At 43.3% G+C, this 26,955-nt stretch overlaps 1 protein-coding gene and 1 long non-coding RNA gene across 3 annotated transcripts in view; one reads left to right on the top strand and one right to left on the bottom strand.

Moving 5' to 3' along the window:
• Positions 1-3,477: 3,477 nt before the first annotated feature.
• The window catches only part of IPMK (inositol polyphosphate multikinase), a 96,553-nt gene continuing 73,075 nt past the window's right edge, over positions 3,478-26,955 (bottom strand). For both annotated transcript variants that reach the window (XM_075935027.1, XM_006131978.4), the window contains exons 5-6: positions 11,361-11,442; positions 3,478-9,279 (exon numbers count right to left, since the gene is read on the bottom strand). In XM_075935027.1, coding sequence (XP_075791142.1) covers positions 8,645-9,279; positions 11,361-11,442 — 717 coding nt within the window. In that variant the 3' untranslated portion in view covers positions 3,478-8,644. The remainder of the gene's footprint in view (positions 9,280-11,360; positions 11,443-26,955) is intronic.
• Positions 13,423-25,596, top strand: LOC142830402 (uncharacterized). The gene is made up of 3 exons (XR_012905611.1): positions 13,423-13,557; positions 14,079-14,138; positions 25,472-25,596. It is a non-coding gene; the product is annotated as an uncharacterized LOC142830402 (long non-coding RNA).

Genomic DNA, 26,955 nt, shown 5'->3' with positions numbered 1-26,955 from the left:
TATGGATGTCTCTTTCCATTATCCTTAAAAGTAACAGGTACTTGCTGCATTGAAAGGCACTGTATAATTGATACAAATTTTCCTTACCTCCAAGACACCAGCAAAATTCAGACAGCTATAGTGAAGATTTGACTGTGAAATACACAAGGATAGTGTATTGAGCTTTTTACCTGAGATGCATTCTGCCTTTGAAACAGTGGGTGCAGGAAGAATAGACATTTAAAAAATGTTAAATATCAGAGCTGAATCTAGAAATGAGGAGGAAATATGTAGCACAGAAATTTAATACAACTCAATCTTATAATTTATTAAATGTTAATGGATTTGATAGTCTCAGTGGCTGCCAGAACACTTATCCACACAATAAACCAACTTCAATCATCATATCCACACCAAATTTGAAAACCCAAATGAAATAAAGCACCAGAAAAAGAAATTACAGTTGTGATCTCCATTATGTGTGAGATGCTTTTGATTTCTAATATAATGTAATGAGTTCTCTAGAAGTGCTTGCCATAGAGACAGAGCATGTGTGCCTTTGGAGTCCTAGATCCTTTGCATATAAAAGCTGGCAATTTTGCATCTAACCTTCAAGGTAAGTTTCCTAAGTATTTTAAGTCTCTATAGAACTGAAAATTTAATCTTGCTTATAATTCATTTCATGCCTCTTACTATAATGAGGCACTTCTGCCAAAGCTATCTTGTTAAAAATTTTCCTTATTACAAGAAGTCCTGTCTCCATTTACTGGCTAAAAAGCTGCCCTCTACTCGTGTTCCAATATAGGCTTCCAAAGTTTCACTGTATGAGAAAAAAACAGGCATCCTATCTTCTGTAACTTCAAAAGGCAAAATGTTCCCAAAATGGCTGAGAAGTGACTTCTCAAACTATTTCCTCAGGCAGAATCGCATTTCCATTAGATTTACAAATGAACTTGTGATGCCTGGACGGCTCGGCCATCTGTAATGGGTGGAAGGCTGCTTCTTTCAACAAAACTGTATTTTATTAGCTAGTCAGGCCAATAATGTCCTTATGAATTTTATTAATAGCTGTTAAATCAGCTTAAAAAATGTCCTCCAAGTCTAGAAAAGGTTAAAAGTATGACTATCCTATTTTAAATGTTACCTGGAATGGCAAATATTAGGAAGTGGTAGCAAAGGACAACTGGGATTCAGGAAGTCTAGTGAAAACACAGATCTTCTAGAGCAGCAGTCTCCAACCTTTTTATACCCAAGATTACTTTTTAAATGTCAGAACAAGCCAAGATCTACCACCCATGCTTCCCCCAAAACCCCACCCCTTCCTTGAAGCCCTGCCCTCTCTATTCTCCTCCTCTCCATCATTTGCTATCCCCAGCCGGTATACACTCTACACTGAAGCTTTCCCCCCCCCCCCCCCCGATTCTTCTGTAGGAAGAGGTTTTTCAAACATATGGTCTATCTAGACTGGACCAAATGTCAGGAAAAACCCTTCTTTCAGAAGCCCCCTTATTCCTCATGGAATGAGGAAAATAGGTAGGGGTTACAGAAAGAGCATATTTGCTCTTCCACTAAAAAAAAGCGGAAAAACAAACACGTCCCTGGATGCGGAAGAGTTTTTCCAGGATATCTCTGGAATTCTCAAAAAACTCCTGCAGTCTAGCCATACCCTCACTGGGTTGAGACAGGATGTGTGGGCTCTGGGGTGGGAATGAGGGATTTGGGTGTGGGAAGGGGTGAGAGGGCAAGCTCTGGGAGGGAATTTGGATGCAGGAGAAGGTGGAGAAGGGGACGTTGGCTCAGGGAGGGGGCTCCAGGCTGGGGAGTGTTGGGGTCAGATGGAGGGTCGGTGTACTAAGCAAGCCACAGACTTGTAGATTTGAGGGTGCAGGAATTTGGACTGTATATGATAAGCTCAGTATATGATAAGCTCAGATCTAGGGTCTGGGGGTGAGGGGTGTGCAGGAGTGTTATGATGCTGCGGCCAGATGGGGGCTTGGCCCCAAATGGGGGTTTGTTGGCCAGGCTTCATTTTTAAATAAAATACTATGTCAAACACAAAAGGTTTCTGCATTGTCTTTATTTCTGAGAAGGGCAGGGAACCTGTTTTGAGTTGGGGTCACTGATCCACAGAAAAGTCAGTTGGGGGCCACACAAGTGAGATGCAAAAAAATAACTTCTCCAAAAACCCCTCAATCCTCACTAATGTGGACCCAACTGTGCTGGTGGGAGCAGGGGACATGGTACTGGGGAAGGGTGACAGTGGTATTAGGGAAGAGGGCAGGGTGCCAGTGGGGGCAGGGGACAGGGTGCTGCAGTGGGAGCAGGGTACCAGTGGAGACAGAAAGCAGGGTGCCAGTGGGGGACAGGGGGCAGGGTGCCGGGGGAGGGGCAGGGGACAGGGTGCCAGTGGGAACAGGGGACAGGGTTTTGCAGCAGGGGACAGGGATGCCAGTGGGGACAGGGTGTTGCTGGGTACAGGGGACAGGGAGTCCCCCAATCCTGCCTCCTCCCAGGACTCCTCTCTCCTCCCCCCCGCAGAGCAGGGAAGCCCCGGCACACGCCTCCTCCAGGGCCGACTCCCCCCTCCCACAAAGGAGGGAAGCCCCAGCAAGCGCCTCCTCTGGGGACTCCGTCCACCCCTCGCAAGTATCCCAGCACGCCACAGACCTAGGAGTGGGGAGCAGCCAGCGCACTTCCAGAAGTGGCGCGCCAGCTGCAGGACTTCTGTCCAACCTGCAGGAAGCCAGAACTACCTCCATTGTGGAGGTAGATAGTGGGGCTTCTTGGGGGGGTGGAGGAAAATGGGAGGGCCCCTCTCCCCGAATACCTCACGATCGACTGGTCCAGCCCTCACAATCGACCAGTCGATTGTGATCGACAGGTTGGTGACCACGGTTCTACTGCAAGTCTTCTGAAACATAAGTCTAGTATTTGCCAAGTATCAATTTCCTTACCATCAGATTTAGGTCTGAAAATTCAAGAACTTGTTAGAAGCCTTGCTGTCTGCTCTCCCCATCTAGAGGGTTCATTTGTCTTCTCTCTCAGAAAGCTGCTTCTTAGCAGGGAATCAGAAAGTAGTTCTTCTACAGGGAAAAGGCTTTCAATGGATAGCAGCAGTAACTAAAAGCAACACTAATTGATGGAAGCAGAGAACTGTACCTCAGAAGTAGCACAGCATTCTTTCCAGTAGAGAACATTGACTTCTGTGGGAAAAATCCCAGTTTCAGCAGAGCTGACTTCCTAGTCCTGGAAGGCAGACTTTTCCAGGCATGGGTGCCACATACAAGAGAAAAAATTCTCTCTCATCAATGGTGCTAAATCCAAAGAAATATCTCAGTATCATTCTTGTTGATACTATCTGGTATGTAATGCTGAAAAGAATGAGAATGAACTGGACAATAAATTAGTGTAAGCAGTGGCAAAAAGAATATAGATATACAGATTTTTGTTTGTTGACAGTAGACCATATTAATAAAAGAAACCATTACACACACAATGTTGATTGCTGAAAATTTTAATAGTTTGCGAAATATACAGCTTATTACAATTTCCTAAATATCACTCATAATTAAATTTATAAAATTGGTATATAGCATATGATATTTTCTATAAAATAATGGACACGTTATACATCCACAATACCCCCTGCAGTCCAATAATGGCAAAAAACGAAGTATGAACCACATTCAAACATATACAAATTAAGGAAGGTAGAGTGACATAATTTAGACATTTGAACCAAAGAAACTGAGATCAGACTAGGTACATTCATTCATCAAGTACAATGAATTTAGCACTGTAGTTTTTAAAGTCACCAGTTAATAACACAGCTTTAGGTATAATTTCACATGCTTTCATATATCTTCCAGTACAGATCCCAGAGTAATAAAGTGCGCCTTTGTTCACTCTAGTTTCATTTATAGGCAGGTGTAATATACATCACACATGGAAAACCTTATTCCATAGCAGATTTATTTACCTCATCGAACAGATTTGTATCAAGTCTCAATGTTTATACAACTTAAAATAAGGTGTTCTTAAAGTACAATTGTTCCTGGTTACCTTCTTCTACATAACCCCCTTATTTCTGTTGGATTTTACATCATCAAAATGATTTCCAACAAGAGTTAACCGTAGGGCCCATCTTTATGAAATAAAATTGTGGCAAAATATTGCCTGAAATTCACTTTTCCTATAATTGATTTTTTTAAATGTTACTGTGTCAATTATTAGAAACATTTGCCATTTGTAAGTTGTAATGTTCGCTGGTACTTTAACAATTTATGTACAATGGCAAATGTGCAGTATTTAGCCTGTGGATATGTAATTGAATCAAATTCACAGTAACCTTTAATTACAATATGTTGTAATTCAATGGACAGCATGAGCAAGTACTATAGCAATGAGACACATGAAAGATTATAGTCTTTGGACAATCTGTAATAGCTACTTGCATTGCAGGTTAGAGCAGATGTTCCATTCATTGCATATGACAATCTTTTACTTTTTTCAGCCACACCCAGCTATTTTAGCCACCCCCGGGGCCAATACTGAATTCTGATTACATTAAAACAACAGTTTTGTTTTCATGCATCATGCTTTGAAAGGTTCTCTCAAACACAGACACAGCTAGTTTAATAAACCCTAAAATAACTAGTTTTGAACCAGATTATATTTCAAAATCATAATTCCATTACTTTTTTGAAGGTGACAAAATGTTAACACAATTTCATGTCCATATTATTTAAAATATCTGGGTAATGCTTACCAATATGTGTACCTTAGGTATATGGATATGGGACTTTTATATTTTAGGACATCAAAATCCTTTTTAAAGTGTTTAATTATGGTGCTTAATTAAATGCTACATATGTGAGGTCACCAAAGGTATAAAAGGAGGAGCTGAAGGCACTCAGCCAGGAAGATTATTGCAAAAAAAAAAAAAAAAAAAAAAAAAAAAAAAAAAAAAAAAATTTAAACAATTAAATAAGCAAATAATAGTTTTGAATAGCAGATGTAGACATGTTTATATAGAAGACTATTAAACTAGTCCAAGTCCTTAAAAAGCCCACAACAAATCTAGTTAAATTTGTTAGCTCCTACCAAACATGTTAGTGGTTTTATCCTTTCTTCTTCTTCTTAGACTTTAAGGTTTTATATTACTTCCAGTTAAAACAGAAGATAAAATAGGTCCAATGGTGTTCAAAAGTTTTTAGGCTGCAAGTAACAAATGCTCTCAATCTTAAATAGGGTTTTTTGGGGGTTTTGTTTTGGTTTGGGGGGGTTTTTTTTGGTCATGGACTAAGGGCCTGGTCTTGAATACTTTCATATCCAGAGCTCCCACCTAAGTCAACAGGAGTTATCCATACACATAATGCGTCTTCCTTTTGTTACATGATTGGCACCCTAGACATACAATACATGTTGACATCACTTTGGAAACCAGTCTATTGACTTATGCCAATAACTTCATTACTCTGTTAATCCAAAACATGTAATTTTCCTATTTGACAATCTCTAAACCCCCACATGAAAATGTAGTGTTACGAAGAAGCAAAAATACAGTCCAACTGCACACTTGAGAAAAATAATTAACTGTTTAAGAATATTATAAGCTCCACGCTAAACACCGTTCATACAGAAAATTTTATATTTAACTTGTAAAACTAGTTGAATAAATTATTCAACATTTCATAATGGCATAATAATTTCCAACTTCATTTCAATCTATGCAATGAATTCCACAAATATTCAAAAATATCAAGAATGTAAATGCTTTGTTATAAAAATGTATACAATTGAAATTCCTATTAGGTAAACCTGTACACAATTCCTATAATTACATAGCATAAAGTCTTTAGACTATATTCACAAAAAGTACATTTAAAGCAAAATTTTAATGAATTTTCCCTTTTGACAACTGACTATTTTGTTAGTTCACATGTCTTTTATGCTTATTGCTTAAATCAAAACACTCATTTAGTCAAATTCAATCAATAGATAATACTGATCAGGTAACACTCCAATCAGATGTTATTTGTTTTTATTTAGGAGAAATACCCATTAAGTTTCACTAATTTTTAAGTGACAACTACTAAGTAACTGTTCTCTATATATTGTACATTTCATACATGTATAATATGAGGATCATAAAGAGGAGACACAGATCATGTGAAAAATTAGGCCCCAAAAAAATCAATATTAAAAACACACATACTGGTCAATGTGTCTTCCTTTTGTTTACTGTTGATTTTTGTAATCAGTTTGCCAATGAAAGATGCAAGGTACTGGTTTCAGCAACCCAACTGCATTTCCAGCTAAAACTGTAAATGTTTATTTGAACTGCACAAGACATTTATATATTAACCTAAAATGTGCAAAAATAGTCTGAATGTCTGTAGTAATTTTTTAGGCTCAAACTCTCAGTTGATACTATGCTGAAGCACTTCCACAACAAGCATTCAGCTATACCTAATTTCAGATTAAAAATACTAGTTATATCTTCTTTGTTGCATTCTTGTTTAATTAATAGAAAATATATTTGTAATTTCTGTTAAAAAAGGATATATTTCAATTTTATTCAAAATAATCAGACATGTTAAGAATATTCCAGATTCACGGCCTGCCATAATCAACACAGCCATAATCAACACTAAAAGGGCATTCCAACACTTACACATATACTACTGTATAGACAACAGTGTACTCACATTTCTGACAGAGAAGACAGATCATTTTTGCAGCAACAGGCTCATTGGAATAAAAAACCTGATTTCCCTCGCATAAATGGAGTAATATGCAACAGAGATGAATTACAGGTAAAAACTCAAAGCTATGAAGAGGATCTCTACTGCTTTTTTTATAAAGCTTTTTTAATATAATTGGAGAAATTACTTTAGCTTGGTAATGGCAGTCTAATTACCAAAAAGAGGCTAGAATAGTGTTAACTACTTGCAGGGTAGAACAAAACTGTAACGCACAGAAAAGAGCACAACTGCAACAAAAGGAATCTTTACCAGGAATATGACTAAAATCAGTACTCCTAACTTCTGGTGAGCATCAGAGAGTCTAAATTTAACCTTGTAAATAAAATGCCACCAAAACATAAAATATCTGTTATTTTCCTTTAGCCTTCACTATACTTTGCGTAACATTTCCATTAAAATGACTATCTTCCTACTTTTGAACAATTATTTTACCATGCTTTGAATATATCTTGCCTTGCAAGTTGCTTGTTTTAACACTCAAATATTATCAAATACGAACTTTTTAAAAAAAATCAAACAATTTCGTTTACAACCTATTGTGTTATACTTTTAGTTTGCTTCTAATTAAATAAGTATCTCAAAATCTAAATGTTAAGACAGCCTAATATAAAAATGAGTTAGATCAAAAAGGCAACTATCTGTTTCCAATGTACAAAACCTGTTTCTAACAAAATTTGCAAAGGTATTGAACAAATGAGTGCACAGTGCATAACACTATATTGAGAAGCAAGGTCACTTTAAATCCATATTCAGATTTAATAAATATTGTAATTCCAAGAGCAGAGTTCTAGCCATTTTATTATGGGGTTTTAATTCAGCATAAAGCACCTTTCATGGCACCAACCACAACATTCAAAACACCTCTTCCTCACAATATCTCTTACTGCTGATTGTGTAACCCAACAGACAAAGGAAACCACAATATGTAACCATTTTTTTCTTTTTAAAATGTCATGTTTTGTTTTGCCTGTTTTTGCTATAATATCATTTTAGAAGGAAGGTGTCTAATGGAAATTCTCTAGACATCCACTGAGTCATAATGACCGTTTTATCCATGGAATATCTTTCTTAAAAATATGTTTCTGAAGACAACCTGATCAGGCTTAGGAATTTTACATCAAACACAAGATGGAATTTCTAAATTTTTCTTTTTCCTTTTAAAACATTAATGAAGACTTCCCAGGCAATTATACAATTAAAGTAATTTTCATTTATGATTCTTTAGTCCAGCACTTCGATAGTACTTACACATTAAGTACACTGTAGCCTGAGAGAGGCTACACAGAGAAAGAGGAATCTCCTACTAGTTTTAACAATGTAGCAATATCATGCCATTTCATTAAAAAGCACCATTTGATATGCTGGTTGCTAAATTAAAATTCAGCATGTAAATAGGATTTCTCTCAAAGTAGGGTTACTCCAGTTTTAAAAATGCAATAATCACACAAGGGCAATACTGAGGATATCAGCCTGTGCTTCTAGTTTTCTGCCTATCTTCTAACAACCTGTTAATTTAGATATGGCTCAGTGTCAAGGCTTGGTGGGCAGACATCATCTAACCTAAAGAAGTTAGGGGGAGCTACCTCAACCATTGATTATGAGATAGCACTTTTCCTTTGATTTGGGTAAAGCATGTTTCATTACATTAAATCATTTATCCACTATCACTTCTGCTTAAATGTCCTAAGAATTATATCCTTTCATACTTCACTAATCAACTACCAATTAATTTTCCTGAGTAAGAGTATAAAAAGTTAAATCCTTCTACCAAAAGTACAAAGACAAATAAAATATAGTACAACAATACAAACCCAGTTATACACGTTACAAGTGCAGAAATTCTTTATGTTGTTGCTTTTCATTATCATTGGCCCCTACTGAAACCTATAACAAAGAATTTAGTTATCCAAAATATTCTGAAGTACAGTAATTAAATTCTTCAAACCATATATGTAGCCCTTGTCCTTTGTGTTACTAGGAAACACATGAGCAAAATCTATCATTCTGACTTCTACATCTGCATTTTCCTTTGTCTCTGTGGGCATATGGCAGAAAACTTTTTCCAGTTGGGGTATAACATTTCCATTTAGATGTTCTTGAGAGATGCGAGTGCTGTTTTTCCATTCATTCTCTTGTTTCAGGTTTTCAGCTTTTAGTGAGATCTGACTGTGGTGCCTCTTTGAATACACCTTTTTATGAAATGCATAAATTTTGGGCAAGCTTTTACCTACAGAGGCCTCTATTTTTCCATTTTCTGTAGAATTTATTACATGAATATTATTATTATACTCCAGTAAATCTCCATCTTGTAACAGTCCTTTGGACACCACTCTCTTTTCTGCTAAAGTGCTGTCACTCAACCTTGTGGCTGCCAGATGACATGAACCTTCATAAACAAACAGTAATGAACTTGCATAGAAGTTAAGTTGTTCCTGGCTCTCGAACCACTGCAAGATTTTTTCAATCTTTTGAATACTGGCAGCAACAGCATCTTTTCTCAAGCAATACCCATTGTGAAAAAACCTGGACATTCCTGAAAAAGGAAACAAACTTTCAGGATAAGTAATAAGGTATAGTTTAATAATTTTAAAATCAATATTAAAAATTATTTTCTATTACTGTGATAAGCTACATGGCACACACTAATTTGTTCTCACCAATTTCAGGTGTTCAAAAATCAAGATATATCCAGCGTATTTCTTTCTAGACACACTTAAAATTCAAATTAGAACTATATTGAAATTCATATTAAATTAATTACCATATAGAGTTTTTTGGCAATATATCCAGCACTCATTATAAGTATAAAACTGAAAGTACTCAAAACTGACACATTTCTTCACAGAACAAGTACAACAAGACCAGCCAAATAAATTTTCAACCATGTTATACTACCAATGCACATCAATCTTTTTGTGGAAAAAACAATGTCCCAGAAAGAGCAGGAAGTTTGGTCTCCATGCTCAAGCAGTTCCTTAGTTTCGTAACTGTCAACAAAGATGGCAAATTAGTGTAGGCACTTTTGTTAAATGTACAGATGTCAATTAAATGTCTAGCTTTGAACAGACTGGTTTTAGAGAGAAATATTTTATTTTGAAATATACCAAGGCCACAGCCCCAACCTTTTTGTTACCGTTATTTAGGAGGCTGCTAAAGGCTCATTGCTGCTAAAGTTGCATGGTTAGAAGCAGTCCCCCCCCCCCCCCCAAGCTGAAAGGCTGAACAGCTTCACAGGTGATTAATCAGCCCCACCCAGTCAGAGGCTCAGGACTCATGCATGGAGTTGACTGACTGGGCAAGGCTGATTAATCACCTGTGAAGCTATGCCGCTGCTCAGCTTAGAGTAGGGGTGGGCAATAATTTTTGATAGGGGACCACTCCAAGATTTTGGAAAGTGGTCGAGGACCGCACTGTTCCATGATATTAATGGAAAAGATGTGGGGTCTGGGATGGAGGTAGAGTACAGAAGGGAGCTTGGGGTAAGGGATTAGGGTGCAGGAGGGAGATTGGGTGAAGGAGCCAGTTCTGACCTAGGGCATGTGACTGGAGTGCAGGGTTTTGGAATGTGACCTATGGTAGGAGGGTATTGTGATCTGGGGCAGGAGATTGGGGTCCCAGATCTGGAAGGGGGTATGGGTGTAAGAGGGGGACAGAGGGTTTGAGTATGTTGAGGGGGGAGCGGGGAAGAAAGGGCTGGGGTGCCAAAAGCAGACTGTGGCCAAGAGACTTACCTGCCAGCTGCCAAACTAGCCTGCCTGGCTGCAGAGCTAAGGCTTGCAGAACTTAAAACGTTTCCCAGACAGACAGCCTGCCTGCTTGCATGGCCACATGCTTCACTGAATAACTGAGTTGAGGAGAGGGGGCATAGTTCTTCTTGGCTGCCTGTTATTCCAACAAGCAGCTCCCATCTGGCCAGAAACTGGCCAATGGGATTGTGCTGGGGGCAGGGCGGCTCCTGAAACTTTCCCCGTCCCTTCCAGTTTAAAAACAGAAACAGAGACCTGCAGCCACATTTCTGCATGGCGCGCAGGGCTGCGGGGCAAGCAGGGGAGCCTGCCTGGGGCTCCCCGCTGCCTCTGCAGGCTTATGCAGGACAACTGATGTTCTTATATAGCTATGAGACATGTATGTTGGCGGGCCAGATTTTGCCCAGGCCTGGCTTAGAGGGAATACTGGTTAAAAGGTAAGGGTGGGCTTTAACTCAGGAAAACTGAAGTAAATATACATTTACAGCAGCCTTATAAAAGTACATAATCCATGTTCTATGATCTTACAAGGGTAATTTTTTTATCTGATGCTGCATATTTAATACTCTTGTGAATTTATTTTACTAAATCATATCTGCACAGAGCAATTTACTTGTATTTACTTGTAGTTAAACTACTTCCCTATTCACAAGAAATTCACAAATATTCTGGGACATTTACCATAATGACTCAGGTTTACTTAGACTGTCACTGACTAATTCAAATGCCACTTGAGGCTACTGCAGATCTAGCAGATTATCCATTGCACAAGGGCCTACAAAAATAAAATAAATTTACAGTCTGAAATTACTTTTCACTTAATACTGTATGCATGTGCACATCCTTCCACACACACTAATTCACTTACCATCTTTTATTGTTTCTTTTGTTAAGCTTCTTCCATAGTGCTGGTTTTGTGTCTCATAACTGTCAGAATGGATGTGGTAAACCTGCAAAAAACAAAGGAAAATCTGAATCTGCACTTATGCAGGACAACTGATGTTCTTATATAGCTATGAGACATGTAAAAGATATACTAAAACATCTTTGATGCATTTGTTTTACTGGGTCATATCAGATTTTAAGAGGTCAACACTGCCCTCTTGTGCTCTATTATGTCAATTACCAATCTGACCCAACTGTCCTTTTTAAGAACACAGACTTTTGTAGTGATGAAACATCCTCAACTAGATCATTAACAACAAATTACTAATATATGGGAAAATAATGAATGTGGAGTTATTTGGCAAACCAGAAACTAACATTTCACTACAGGTTTAATTATTTCAGTAAGTTATTGCAACAGTAAAATACTCTAGAGTAAACCAATAAAACACAACAAACTTATACAAATCAATCCTAAATTTATAGTTGTATAGTTTTCAAAGTATGAACTATTTCTACAAGTTTACTAACAAGTAGTAGCAGATTTTCAAGGCCTGACAGGTAAGTTTTCCATTTGGAACTGAAATTGGCATCAATTGGGGATGTTAAAATGTATTTATTCAGGTAAACATGTAACTTCTGAAAATGTCAGTGGTTACACATTTTCAGGGTAGGTGGCTCCCCATGCACACCTGCTTCCACCTGCCCCCCCATTGCCATTGATAGAGGCAGGAGTGGGGGGGGAGGGGCTTGCATTTAACTATACATATTAACCAATACATCAGGCTCAACGGTTAACCATGTACACGTTTACATTTTTACATCCCCAGTTAATATATGAAATGATATGTCTATCCTATCAATGATCTAGTTTGGGAAGCCCATCCACCATTATTTGAATGTAGGCCAGCACAGCATTAGCTGCCTTGAAATCTCCATTACTACTGCACTAACTGTCTATTGCCTAACCCTGAACGGGTCACCAACAAATCTATAAAGCAGTCTGGGTTGCCAGTTTCTCTAGGGTGGTAGCAACACACTTTTGAACCTTTTCTTGTTCTCTCATATGGTTGTTTACCCATGCAAATGCCAGGGTAAGGTCCCCCCACAGCTCCGTGAATTTATCTTCATGTGAAAGTGCTGGGCCCACTACTGATTATCTTATGTTTCCATCACAATTAGGTCCCCCAGTGTGTGCTTCTGTTCTTAGCTCAGAAGTGGCAATCTACACAAGGATCATTTATCATTAAAACTGCATCAGCTCTGTTTACATTGGGTGATGTACTACTACTAATAGCAAATTAGAAGAGTCTTCTCTGCTCCAGAACAGATTCTGAAACCCCTGTCAAAGTTCCCTGGCAGCAGCTTGTGAAGAAAAACACTGCTTCCCTAAAAAGCCTTAGTCCCGTTAATTAGGAAGAGTAGAACCCGTACCTCCAGCTTGTAACACCACATCAGCACCCTACTTGGCTAAAGGTTAGTGCATTAAACTCTGTCTCCTTAATTAATCTGAGTGCCATGACCCCCAATGGCAAAGCGTTAAAACATTTTGAAGAAATACTGTTATTGCCATTACGCCTTGTTCATCAGTCGTTATTCCACCAAAATGCCAAATGACCTCAGCGTTTTGCTTCAAAGAGACTCATTATATTTGTCTCCTCTTTACACAACGTCCTTTCCAAATGAGGGCCTTTTGATCATTTTTGGTTTTTAAAAGTTATATATTCTACAGTACAATAACTGTGCACCCATCCACAACATGATCCATGAAACAAGACAACAGTACCTCCCAGTGGATCCTATACATGACCTCCAGTACACATACATACCCACTGACATTCTCTGAGTCATTCATTCTCTAATTCACAAATGATTCATCTTAGGATCTGTGATGGGGCGTCCCGGCCCCGCACTGTAAATCAACCTGTGTGCATAGCCCAGCTGGCCAAGAGCACCCCTCACCCATGGCCTTGCCGGGCATGCTCCCTGAGGAGCCACACTATAAAAGGCCTTGAGCCAGCTCACTTGGGGCTGACGGCCAACGGGTCAGAACTTGCAAAGCCAGCTCCTGAGTCAGAGGAGTCCACGCAGCCTGAGCCAACGCAGCAGCCACTACAACTGCAGTAGCAACTACCGCAGCTGCAGCTGCAGCCACAGCCCCGACCCCAGAGATGGAAGAGGTATGACAGCAGAGCTGTCCGGAGTAATGTAGGAAGCAGCCCAGGGCAGGGAATGATAGTCCCCGGAATGCTCGGCTGATTGAGGGGAGAAGTCTCCTTGATGAGCAAGCAGCTGATCCTTCTACTGTCGACAGGGCCCTGGGTTGGGACCCGGTGGAGTGGGAGGGCCTGGATCCCCCTATCCTCCCCTTCTGCAGCACTTGGAAGCAGAGGAAGGCCCAAAGCCTGAGGACTAGGCTGCAAGGCTGTATATTCCCCAGGAGGGGAGCCTATAAAGGCTGTGCCATAAGGCCGCATTTACTCCAAGTGGAGACTGTAAAGACTGTGCCACAGGGCCGTATATACCACAGGAGGGGCGCCTATAGAGACTGTGCTGCAAGGCCGTAGTGACCCCAAGTGGGGAACTGTGTAAAGACTGAGCTGCAAGGCCAGACTGAGGGAGATCCCGACTGAGGGGCTGCACCCCTTGACAGGATCTTGCGTTCTTGCTACTAATTTTGTTCATTTTATTGTTTTATCAGTAAGACTCCAAAATAGACAACTGAAAAATTAAGGAGAGCTGCTGCTGTTTCACAACAATGGTAAGATGTGTTCTTTGGAAGAAAAAGCAGTGATTGTCACAGTCTGGAGTGCAATTCAGACCAGTGATGGGTTGTGTCACACTGTAACCCTGGTGCCTCACAATGCTTTGCTTCCAATCTGTGCTGCTCACAACCTGCCTACCCTGAATATCTATGTAGAGCTGCAGCTAGGGTTGCCAGGTGTCCAGTATTCACCAAGACAGTCCAGTATTTTCGGCTCCTGCCTGGTAAAAAACAAAAACAACCAGAGAATACTGGACACCTGAGATGTCCGGTATTTTCTGAATTTTTCTCCAGCCAGGAAGTGAAAATGTCGGGCACCTGGCAACCCTACAAATATTCAGTGCCGAGCCTCCCTCTGGCCCCCCCAAGCCCAGTCCCCATGCTTACCTGGTTCGCAAGGCTACAGGCACAAAATGGCTGCCAGCCAAAAGACCTAGGGGAAGTTTCCCCCGGGTCTTAGTGCTCAACCGCTCCCCTGTTCCTATCCCTGCATTTAAAAGGGACATGCTCTTTTATTTTAATTTTTTTTTTTTTGGTTTAAATCATTGGAGACTTTTTTTAAGCTCAACAATTGTGGTCCACCTCCCCTTTCCCCCCCCCCCCCCCTTTCAACAAAATTTTTTCCCTTTTTGGGGGTGGGGGGAGTGTTCGGTATTTTTGTTTCAACCATCTGGCAACCCTAGCTGCAGCCCTGAACCAGCAGCCTGACACCACCACATCAGCTTCACACTGGATTCCACCAGCCTTGACCCAAACACACCCCATTCTTGAACTTCCCCAGACATTTGTGCTCTGATATAACCAGCCCACTCCTGTAACATACACTGGAATACGATCCATTGGCTCCTTTAAAGAGACAACACACCACCAGTTTGCCACACTAACTGTGAGGAGGGAGGCAAAGAAGTGAGAAGCAAAGGAAAGCACAGCTTCCGCAAAGTAAAATTGTATCCCCCCCGCCTCACATCTTCCCTCTGCTCCAACCTCACTCCCCTCAGCCCCATGATCCACCCCAGCCTGATCCCCTGTAGCACCCCATCCCCCTCAGTGCAACCCCTGTCCCCTCCCATCCTACTTCACCCCCCCCCCCATACGCCCACATCTCTATGCCCCCAGCGTGCACACCTGCAGGGCAGCAGTGCTGGGACTTGCAGCCCCCCAGGAGCAGCGCTGGGGCAAGGACAGGTTGGGGGGGCAACAGAGTCACTACCCTGCCTGGCCCAGCCCTTTCCCAGGGCCTACCCCTCACCTGCAGGCTGCTGCTCTATGATGGCCAGAGCCCAGGGCTGCTCAGGGCTAGTTCCAGCCCAGCAGGGTGCTGGGGAAGGGGCTCCCTGCTCCCAACGCACATCTCGCAGGGAGAAATGCAACACAGCCCAGGCCCCAGCACCCCAGAGAAGCAGCAGCAGCTTGTGACCAGCTGCTCCACCCCTGATCTGCAAAGCAGGCAGCAGAGCCTGTAGTGAGGGGGGGGGGGGGGCGAAGAGTGCTAACCACTTAGACCCTGGGAGCTGCATGCCCAGGCTGGGCAGGAGCAGCCCCAGGACATGGAGTCCAGTGCAGGGTCATTCTGCCCACCTTGACCTCTATATGCCCATGTTTCCCCTGCGATGCTTGCCCTTCCAGCAGGAAGCCGTAGCTGGTTCTCCAGCCTGCAGCGGCATGGCAACGCAAGCTCCAGTACGGTTACCAGATGGTTTCAACAAAAATACCTAACACACTTGACATTACATCACAATCTACATTATATCTTATTTAGAAGATACCGGACATTTATATTTTCTCAATTTGTTTTCCAAACAGAAAGCTCAAATACTGGACTGTCCGGTTCAAAACTGAACACCTGGTAACCCTAGGCTCCAGCCACTGCTGAGCTCCTGCTGAGTATACCACTCAAAATTGGCTTGCATGCTATTTATGGCATGCGTGCCATAGGCTGTAGACTCCTGAGTTAGAGTTTTGGGCTATGTCTACACTGGCATGATCTTGCGCAAAAACTCTTCCAGAAGAGAGCGTCTACACTGGCATGTGCTTTTGCGCAAGAGCATCCATGCCGGTGTAGACGATCTCTTGCGCAAGAAAGCCCTGATGGCCATTTTAACCATAGGGCTTTCTTGCACAAGAAATTCATGTTGCCTGTCTACACTGGCCTCTTGCGCAAGAACAGTTGTGCAAAAGGGCTTATTCCTGAGCAGGAGCACCATAGTTCTTGAGCAAGAAGCCCTGATTTCATACAGTAGAACGTCAGTGTTCTTGCGCAAGAACACACGGCCAGCGTAGACAGGCAGCAAGTTTTTGTTCAAGAGCGGCCGCTTTGGCACAAGATTGCGCCAGTGTAGACACAGCCTTGATGTACACAGTATCCCTACAATTCAAAAGAAAAGAAGAGAAACACCAGGCCTGGAGAATGGATATTTTATCATTGTAGTGTACCAGAGTGTTACAGTTACCAATACATTTCTCAATCTCCCTCTACACTAATATAAATACTACGGGGGTTATCCATATTAAAAATGGATTTAGCTGCAATTCCTATATTTTTAAAAAATGTGTTAAAAGAATGTCTAATTGAAAGCAATATATAAACTTCATTAGGAATTTTGTTTCCAATAGCTAAAAACAGTTAATCATGACTATGGTTCTCAATTCTATTCAAAAACATCTTTTCTGAATTCAATAGAAATTATCTATTTGAATGTTCAAGGAAAAAAAGTCTGACGTCTCAAATACATCAGTTCCTTTTCTGATCATCAGTTGAAACTCAGGATCCAATAGGAATGTTCCATTATACCCATTACCTAACCTTTCTCAATCATTAGCTGCTGCCAAACAATAACAGTTGCATAGTTGTGGCTATATTCCTCTGTATAACCAACTCCTTCTCCATACTCAACACAATTAATTAAAACAACCTGAATTCTTATTTGAACGTGTTTTCTTCCCATTTAGATGCTGTTAACAAGGAGACTCCTTTCCCCAAATGTATTTTCCTCTGAACTAAACTGTTTCAACCCAGCTGTTGCAACTAACAGTACTAGCTCAATTCTGTCAAATATATTAGCTAGGCATATGACAAGCCAAACTTATAAACTTTAATGCAAAAAGATCATTTAGATGGGAAAGGTCTCCATCTATCCTCCTCTTTGCAACTATACTTCACCAATTGCAAGGAGCATGCCCACATGATTTTCATTCAGCATCCCAGGGAAATGTAAAATCAAGGCCCTTACCAAAATTACCTAAGAAAATTCCTCCCTTCAAAGTTAACTGCCATTGTTGTGCTATCCATGCAAGCAAGAATTACTGCAAGGATCTGACCCCCACGAACCCGCAACAAAGCCCATTCATCTGGTTTTTGTCAGCATATCTGTTCATCAATGAGGTACTCCAAGTTAATCAGTTTCCACATGGGAAACTCAGATACAGAAATGGGGCCCAGCACACTAACATCTGTTTAAACAGATGCTAGTAACATGGATTCTACAAGAGGAGGTGGCAAAGAAATCCAAATAATGATTAACTTCCAAAGAAAACCATCCAGATATGCACTTAACCAGGACTTTGTTCTTATTTCCAGGTGTGTCAATGTGTTATCTTCTTTCTGTTTAGTTCAAACAGCCATATATTTGTGAAATCTCTTTATAAGTACAGCATTAGTTAACTTTACATATTTAATGTAAACCTCAATTTCAAAAGAAAAGGTGGATCCAATATTTTCTTTTTAAAATACTGACTACATTAATAAAACAATTGGGTTAAAAATTTAACCCAATGTCAGATATTAAGTTACAAACTGATTTACAGAAGTCAAGAAACATATTACAGGTTGGACCTCCCTGGTCCATCACGGTTGGGACTTCACCAGTCCCAAATGAGAGAATCTGCTGGACCAGTAGAGGTGTCCCCTGCCACCTCCTGCCTCTGGCCCCCTCTATTCCCTCCCCAGCTAGGCTGCACATCGTGCTGCCACTGCCTCCCCGACTCCAGGCCGCCATGAGCAGCTGGGGTTCTCCAGCTTCGGCACTGGCCTCATGCTGTTTTCTTGGCTCCATGCTGCCACAGGCACCTGAGGCTCTCCAGCCCCCAGCTCCATGCTCCTGAGGGTATGGATGTAAAAGAGTAGTCGACTACCCGATAAGCCTAGGCACAAGCTGGGACTGAAGCCTAGGCATAAGCATGGGACCTGGTGTGAGCCAGGACTGAAGCAGTCTTGGCTTGCACTGGGTCCCAGACCTACTCCCACTGCAGCTCTGCTTTTTAAATGAAGTAAGATCTGGGCTGCCTGTGTGCTCAGCTCCTACTACAATTATAATGCAGAGATGCAGTGGAGATAGTTCCTGAGCCGGGACTAAGCTGGTCTTACTCAGTCCCGGCTCGCACCAAGTCCCAGGCCTGCTCTTGCTGCAGCTCTGCAGATCAAATATAGTTGAAGCCAGGCTGCCTGCACAAATTGTATCAAGTACATAATTAGTCATTTACTTGATACTTAACATCCTTAGCTGCAGGAGGCCTGGCTTCTTTGGCCCCACACTGCATGGGCAGCTAAGGCTCCCTAGCCCCTCACTGCTGCATGCTGCCAGGCTTCTCCAGTCCCCAGCCCTGCGCTGCTGTGGGTGGGCAGGTTTCCCTGGCTCAGTGCTGCCACATACTGCTAGAGTTCTATGACCCTGGTTCTAGCATTGCTGTGGGGCTCTGGCCCCGCTGCCTCCAGCCCTGCGCAGGCTGCTTGCCCTCCTGACGTTAGCCTCCTGAACTCTCTTGTCCCGGTGCATTCATGGTCTGATGCAACCTGTACATTATCTTCATCCAGTACAGGTTGAAACTCACTAGTCCAGAACTCTCAGGTCTAGAAACATCCATCATCCGGAATGATTTTAGTTAGCCAGATGTCCACTTTTCATGGGTTTCGCCAAGTATCCCGTGGTCCAAAAAGTTTGTTTACAGCCACCAGTCCTAGCTTTCAGTGTTCTGTGCTGTTGTTTAACCCCTAAATGTCCTCTAACAGCCCAGTAATCAGTGGAAATGTTGGTAATGCTGCTAGACAATATTGACCACCCCTTGTCCAGAAAATTCTCATTTAGAACTGGTCAGGTCCCAAGGGTGCCAGATTAGAGAGGTTCACCCTGTATTGATTTTTAGGGGAAGACAGCGAAATATATACACAGTTGAAAATCATAATCTGTGGCTGATCCCTTCTCCCAATCCTCTAAATACTTTCATCTAAATATTTATCAAGTACAATTCTGGTTTCAAAAATAAATATTTTGATTAAATATTTTTCAGACCTCTTGTACATCTGCCAAAAATCAGTCTTATAAATGTGTAAACTTCATTACTGATTTGGAAAACATTTAAAGGATGTTCACTTGTTCAGGAGTGCTTTTATTTATTTGGTGTATCTCATTTATTTTTACTTCTATAAACATTTTATAAAATATAAATACATAAAATTATATATAAAGGTATATCAGCTCTTACCATAAAAATCTTAAATTAGGGATGTTAGTTTGTACTTGTTTCCACAATTAACCGATAAGCGTAGGCTCATCAGTTAATCTTAATGATTATACATACACCCCCCCTTTGCTGCCTCTGTATCAGAGACAGAAGAGGGAAGCCAGTGCACATGGGGAGCTGTCTGCACCTCCCCACCCACTGCCTCCCACAGAGACAGTAGTGCCAGGGGAAAGGCAGTACAGCTGCTTGGTGGGGAGATGGCTTAAAAGCTGGTTCCACATGAGCACCAGGTCTCACAGACCCACCTGGCCCCCATGCGCTGCTTCCTGATACAGGTGCAGCAGTGTGGTGCGTGGGAAGACAGGACATGTGGGAGGCCGGAAAGCTGGTTTGCTGTATGTACCAGCTCCCATGGAGCCACCTGTGTGAAAGGCAGCAGTGTGGGGTGGGTGGAAGGCAGGCAGGAGCTGGTGCTCACCGCCTCCTCCCCAGCATGTAAAAGTATAACCGCTAAAAACTTCAGTGGTTACACATTTACAAGAATAAACATCCCTATCTTAAACACCCCTATCTTAAATATCAATAGCCTGCCTGCTTTCTCAAGACTGGAAAAGCCCGTCAGAAAGGAGTATGTGACATGATGAAACATAGCAACCAAACAACCTAAGAACATCTTTTGATGCAAATCAGTCGAATTCCACTATGCCAGCAGAGGACCTTTAACACCAAGTTTTGATAAGCACTTTTTATTGGGGGAGCAGGAGAATTAAGGATTAGAAAAACTCTAGGATTTTTTTTTTTAACTCTCTCATTCTAATACCCAGGGCTTGACAAATCCATTTATCTACTTGCCCATGGCGAGTAGATTTCAGCCAGTTGCCCCGTTCACCAGCAATGCATGCATGCACAGCGCAGGTCTGGAGAGTGGATTTCGCAACGGTTTGTCGAGCCAATAATGGCTGATATTTTACTGTTATTGATAAGGACTGTAAATTTACTTAGCAATGTTAACATAGGTTCCTTTTGTTGTGCAAAATCTCACTGCTGCTGAGTGAGAGTCACAAAGACACAGTGTACAGTTTGTTCTCTGGTTTATAAACGGTAGTTCTGGATTAAGTACACACTGGTTTAGGAGAAGAGCTCTGAGTAAGCATACAATTAACCTGAAGATACATACTTTGAATATACAGTTTTAACTCATTCCTCCTGTAAGTAACAAAGAACATTTCAATAACAAGTTATGGAATCAGAATGGATTTAAATTAGTTCAGTGAAAAAGCAGAATATAATTGAGGATTCCTATGAAAAACCCTCCAAATTTCGAAATCTTAAAATGTTTTCTGAAATACAGAAGATCTGAGTCCAGAACATTATTCCACAAAGTAGCTAAACTTTCAAGACCAACTAAGACATCTGTATTGCATCATAGCCTTTCCATAAATGAGGGGTAGTTGGGGACAGTCTCTTTGCCTCATGCATTATTATTATTTATATTATTATGGTAGCACATAGAAATCTCCAACAATGATCAAAGCCCTGTCCCATTACAGACAATAATGGCAACCGTCTAGAAAAACTAGAGATATATATTTTAACAGTCAAAGGATAATTAACTTTTGGAATTTTTAACAGGCAATGTAGTGATTACGAAACACTCAGAATCTGTCATCAAGAAGAGAAGTCTTTCTAAAAGATATCTTAGTTCAACTACAACTTATTGGACTGACATTTTGGATTTATTGTATGGCCTACATTCTTCCATAAATCAGACTAGATAATCATAGTGGTCCATTAGACCTTAAAATCTATGACTTACAGTATAGCTGTCAGAGAAAATGACAGGTGACAAACAAATATGGGGAAGTCGGAGGACAAACTAACTAACTAAAGAGTTTGGCAGCAAATCAAAGTCTTGGCTTGTTACTTGCCTTAAACAATCATCTTGGATTTAACTTGCAGTAAGTTCCTCTGAGTTTTAGTATCAGAAATGTAGACTCATTAGTATGTAGGAGAATGTGACCTGCTATGGTTTTCATCACACATTTACACTGTTAAAAGAGTATGAAAAGTGGGTGTGGGATTTTTCAACAGTTCCATCACTAGTCCCCCTTCATCCCCTATCGGATCTTGCTATAGCATATTAAATACAATGAGGCTGACAATCACCTCTGGAGAGAGCATTCAACCATAACAAAAATGGTTTCAGTTGCAATCTGTCAAGGTAACTAGCAAGAATATATGGGTCATGGAAACTTTCCATATACTGGAAAGAAAAGCCATCAAAAAAGCTCTAATGCAGCGTTTCCCAAACTATGGGCCGCGGCCCGGTAAATACCGGGCCTCAGCATACCTGGTGGCTGCCAGCAGGGCCGGCCTTAGGCCGATTTGGGCCCTGCGCCCCTGAACCCAGAAGTGCTGGCGAGTTACAGAGCCGGGGGGCCCTGCTCCACCAATGCATGGAGCTGGGTCTCTCCCCCGGCTCTCCCTGGAGTGGGCCCGGGCCCCCGCGCCAGCCCCCCCGCGCGTCCTCCCACCCTGCCCCCAGAGCGTCCCCGCCGTGCACGGCTCCCCCTCACTGCCTGCTGCTGCCCATGTGCAGCGTTGCACGTGGGCAGGGACGACGCCCGGGTGTGACGTGATGTCACGGCCTGGGATTTTAAAACACTTCGGAGGCACGTGGCAGGGCCACGCTGGCTCCGTGTTCAGCCTCTGGGGCTTGAGCGCGGCCTCCAGCCCCGCAATGTGGAAGGCAGGGAACGGGCTTGGGCAACGAGGCGGGGGCGAAGGGCGGAAGGAGAAGGGGCTTGGGAGGGGAAGGCACCAAGGGACAGGGTGCAGGAGAGAGAGACAAATGCCAGGGGGCCAAGTGCAGACAATGAAGAAAAGAGCAGGAGGGGAGGTGTCAGTGGGAGGGGGGACAGGGTGTTGCTGGGAGAGGAGAGGAGAGGGGAAGGGCATTGGGGACTAGAGGAGGAAGTGCTGGGAGAAGGCTTGAAAGAAGGGGTGGGTATGAAGAAGGCCAGAATGGACCAAGTCATGTGTGAGGGCACAGGGGGCAGAAGGGGAATAGGGCAGAGAGTGGTGAGGGAGTGGGTATTAGGGAAAAAGGGGGCAGAGGCAGTAAGGGAAGGGGGACCAGGAGGGTGCAGGGAAAGTGCAGGGGAAAGTGCAGGTGCCAGGGGATTCTGGGGTGAGGAGGAGGGGAGAGCTAGCCACCGGAAGCAGCACTGGATGGGGGAATCGGGGCAGGCTGGGAAGATTGGGGGGCCGGTTGAAGCAGGGCTGCCGGGGGGTGCGAGGTTGGGGGCAAGGATCTGGCTGGGGAAGATGTGGAGGGAGTGGGAGAAGCAGCCGCTGGAAGGAGGACTGGCCAAGGGAGATTGGGAGGAGAAGCGGGGGAGAACTGGCTGCCCGGGAGGGGGTTGGGGGAAGTGGGGCTGGCCAGAGGCGCAGCAGGGGGAGCAGAGGGGAGGCATGAATAGGCCTGCGGGGAGTGGGACTGACCCGTCCATATGTAGATCTTGGGGCGCTGCCCCCGTTCTCCCGTCCCCCCCACAAAGCACAAAGGATGAGTTAGTCCAGCCCGGGGATTCTATTGTCCCCTCACACACACCCCTCGAGTAGTTGCGAACTGTCTGGCTGGTAGACACACTCATGCAGCCTGAGCACATTTACCAGCCAGGCAGTTCGAAACTACAAACTGATACATCTAGTAATAATACAACTTACCTAATGAGAAAATACCAGACATGTTATATGTCTGGTATTTTCTCAGTTTGTTTTTTATGTGTTTATATTTTTGGGCTGCAAAAAGCAGTATTGAAAAAAAAAAGGGTTCCAACTAAAGTAAAAAGTTTGGGAAACCCTGGTCTAACCAGCTTTCTGTCTGTCTTACAGTCCATTTATCCAATCCATATTCCTTAACTTGCTGGCAAGAATATTCTGGGTGACCATATCAAAAGCTTTGTTAAAGCTGGCACTGGGGGCTTTGGGAGGACCAGAAACAACTTATCTGAATATTCATCATTTGATTAATGAATATGCAAATGAACATTACCGGTCTTCCAAAAGTTTGTGAATGGATTTACTGGTCCCCATGTCAAAATGTTTGGGAACCCCTGCTTTAATCTATGTACTAACTGTATTAACATCTATTACTGGGGGACAGATAACACTTGTGAAGATTAATTTACTGTCATATGTAGGCATGTGAACGCTAGTCGACTAGTTGCTTCCCCCTGTCTTGATGCCTCTAAAGAAGTAGCAAGGGTGGGGGAAAGAGGAAGGAGTGCTTCAAAGTGGCAGCACCGTGTGCAGCTTGGGGCCAGACCCAGGCTCCACACAGTGCTCCTGCTTTGAAATGCTATGTTCACCCTGGCGTTTCAAAGCGGAAGCTCCACATGGAGTCCAGGGTCTGCCACTTTGAAATGCCACGTGCAGCCCAGGGACAGCTGGGAGTCCCCAGCTGGCCCTGGGCTTCATACAAGCTGCTGCTTTGAAATACCACAGGGAGCACGGGGCCAGCAGGGCACTGCCTGAGTCCCACACTTGCCCCATGCTCCCTGCAGCGCTTTCACCTTTGAAGTGTAGCAACAGTGAAATGTAGCCAATTAATTGAAATTTGACATCCCTAGCCATACGTTTTAAAAGTAAATTACATTAGCACTAAGGACAAGTTTTGAGTGCACTGTTATAGATGAAAATTTAATCTCGTAGAAGTCAAGAAATTTAAAATTACAGATCCTAAAATCAACAACTTCCCTTGTCACAGGGTGACACTCTATCCCTCTAAGCTGTGCAGCTGCCTAACAAGCCCCGCGCAGAGTTTACGGGCTGCTGCACAGAGTGCCAATGCCTCTGTCCACCAGCCCCAGCACATAGCTGCAACGGAACAGTCATGGCAGCTTCATGCTAATGTTGGCTGGGAGGGGAGCCTCTCTCCCAGCAGCTCCATGCTGGGGCTAGAGGAGGAGCTCCTCCCTCCTAGCCATGGCAGCTCCATTCTGGGGCCAGAAGAGCACACCATGGCATCCAGCCTGGAGCGGCCCCAGAGGTGCCGCTGGAGCTGCATTGGCTGTAGAGAGGCACCTCTCATCTGGTACCTAACTGCAGAGATAAGAGAGAGCTGGAGATAGTCCTCTTTCCGCAAGGCCGCCTATACCCTAACCTCCTTATCCATGGCCCCATTCCAGGGCCCATATCCTCCGGCCAGAGCCCTCACTCCAAACTACAACCCTCTTACCCCAGCCCTGAACCCCCACCTATACCCTAGCCCCTCAACTCCACCCCAACACACTGTCCTTGTGCAGAATGACTTATGTCATAGATCATCTCCATATTGTGCACACATTCTTTTTTAAAAAAACAAAAATCCTAATCCCCCAGTGAAATACATACAACGTTCAAAATGAGGCTATGAATCTATCTGGAGTACCATCTTTTGTTTCACTAAAGTGAATGCACATTCACAATCTATTCTTCATATACCCCAGACAAGTGTGCACATGCAGTGGAATGCCTATTCACTGAAATAAAATGCATTTATGTTAGTACAATGTGGAAAACACTCCCAGAAATATTCCTACAGAACAACAGGTTTAGTTTATAGAACATGTGCTTCTTTTCACATCCAGGCTTTAGGACAAACCTTACTAAAACAGATCTCATGGACACTCTCCACCCATCCTCCAATTCATAACTGTATCAATTAGAGCAATGCCTTAGATAGAAAAAGTAAAAGGTAAATATTTTATGTATTTTAGTGCTATTGTAAGTGGTCAGTACTTTTTCAATGACTGTTAATCACAATTTCTACTTCTACTTTTTTATTATTATTATTTCTCCAACCATCTGTTTTCTCTATTGCACACAAGGAGTCCTAGCACCATGACGGCCGTCTGATCTCATGCAGCTCACCAACAAGTCAACTGCAGAATGCACTTCAGGAACCTCTGCTGTATAGCATGCATCTGTTAACGCTGATGACATGATGATGTCATTCTATCACCCTGCAGGAACATTCTGCTATCCATCAGGAAAAAAATTTTTATATATAGAGAGAGAAAATACCAATGGAAATGTTTTTTTGATGTTTTCCACATTTTCAAATATATTAATTTCAATCAGTTACAACACAGAATAAAGAGTACAGTGCTCACTGTTTTTTGTATTACAAATACAGGCAGTCCCCGACTTACGCGGATCCGACTTATGTCGGATCCGCACTTACGAACGGGGCTTTCTCGCCCCGGAGGTCGAGGTGGCGGATTGCTACCTGCGAGCTCCAGGGCGAGAAAGCCCCATTCGTAAGCTGCTCCGGTGCCCCTGGTCTGCTGGAGACCGTCTCCAGCAGACCAGGGGCACCGGGCGGGTTCCCGCGCTTCTGAGCAAAGCCTCAGAAGCGCCGGAACCCGCCGATGCTGCGGCTTCAGTCCCGGTGCCTGTGGTCTGCTGGGGACTATCCCCAGCAGACCACAGGCACCGGGACTGAAGCCGCAGCAGCGGCGGGGTCCCGCGCCTCTGAGACTTTGCCAGAGCAAAGCCTCAGAGGCACGGCACCCCGCTGCCGCTGCGGCTCTGCTCCCCGTGTCCCTGGTCTGCTGGGGGGGGGGGGGGGGCGCAGCTAGTGTGCCCCCCCCCAGCAGACCAGGCTTTTGTTTTGGACCCTGGGGCAGAGCAGCTGGGGCGCTGCCGATTGATCCTGCAGCGCCGCTCTGGGCACTACTGGACCAACCCGGCAGCACCCCAGCTGCTCTGCCCCAGGTCCTGATTCAGCTGCTGCTGGTCAGTTTCAGCAGTGGCTGAATCAGGACGCCTGGGGCAGAGCAGCTGGGGTGCTGCTGGGTTGGTCCAGTAGCGCCGAGGAGCGGCGCTACTGGAGCAACCCAGCAGCACACCAGCTGCTCTGCCCCAGGCGTCCCCAAGTCAGCCGCTGCTGAAACTGACCAGCGCTGACTACAGGAAGCCCGAGGCAGAGTTGCTCTGCCCCAGGCTTCCTGGAATCAGCCGCTGATCAGTTTCAGCAGCAGCTGACTTGGGGAAGCTTGGGGTTCTTAAGTTGAATCTGTATGTAAGTCAGAACTGGCGGTCAGTTTCAGCAGCGGCTGAATCTGGACGCCAGTTCCGACTTACATACAGATTCAACTTAAGAACAAACCTACAGTCCCTATCTTGTACGTAACCCGGGGACTGCCTGTACTTGCACTGTAAAAATGATAAACACGAGAAGCAGTATTTTTCTATTCACCTTACATAGTACTGTAGTGCAATCTCTTTATTGTGGAAGTGCAACTTACAAATGTAAATTTTTTGTAACATAACTGCATTAAAAAAATAAAACAAAGAAACTTGAGCCTAC

This window comes from Pelodiscus sinensis, chromosome 8 (genome assembly GCF_049634645.1).
Source record: "Pelodiscus sinensis isolate JC-2024 chromosome 8, ASM4963464v1, whole genome shotgun sequence".
Lineage (NCBI taxonomy): Eukaryota > Metazoa > Chordata > Testudines > Trionychidae > Pelodiscus > Pelodiscus sinensis.
The sequence above is the reverse complement of the archived record's forward strand: the minus strand, read 5'-3'. Positions and strand labels throughout refer to the sequence as shown.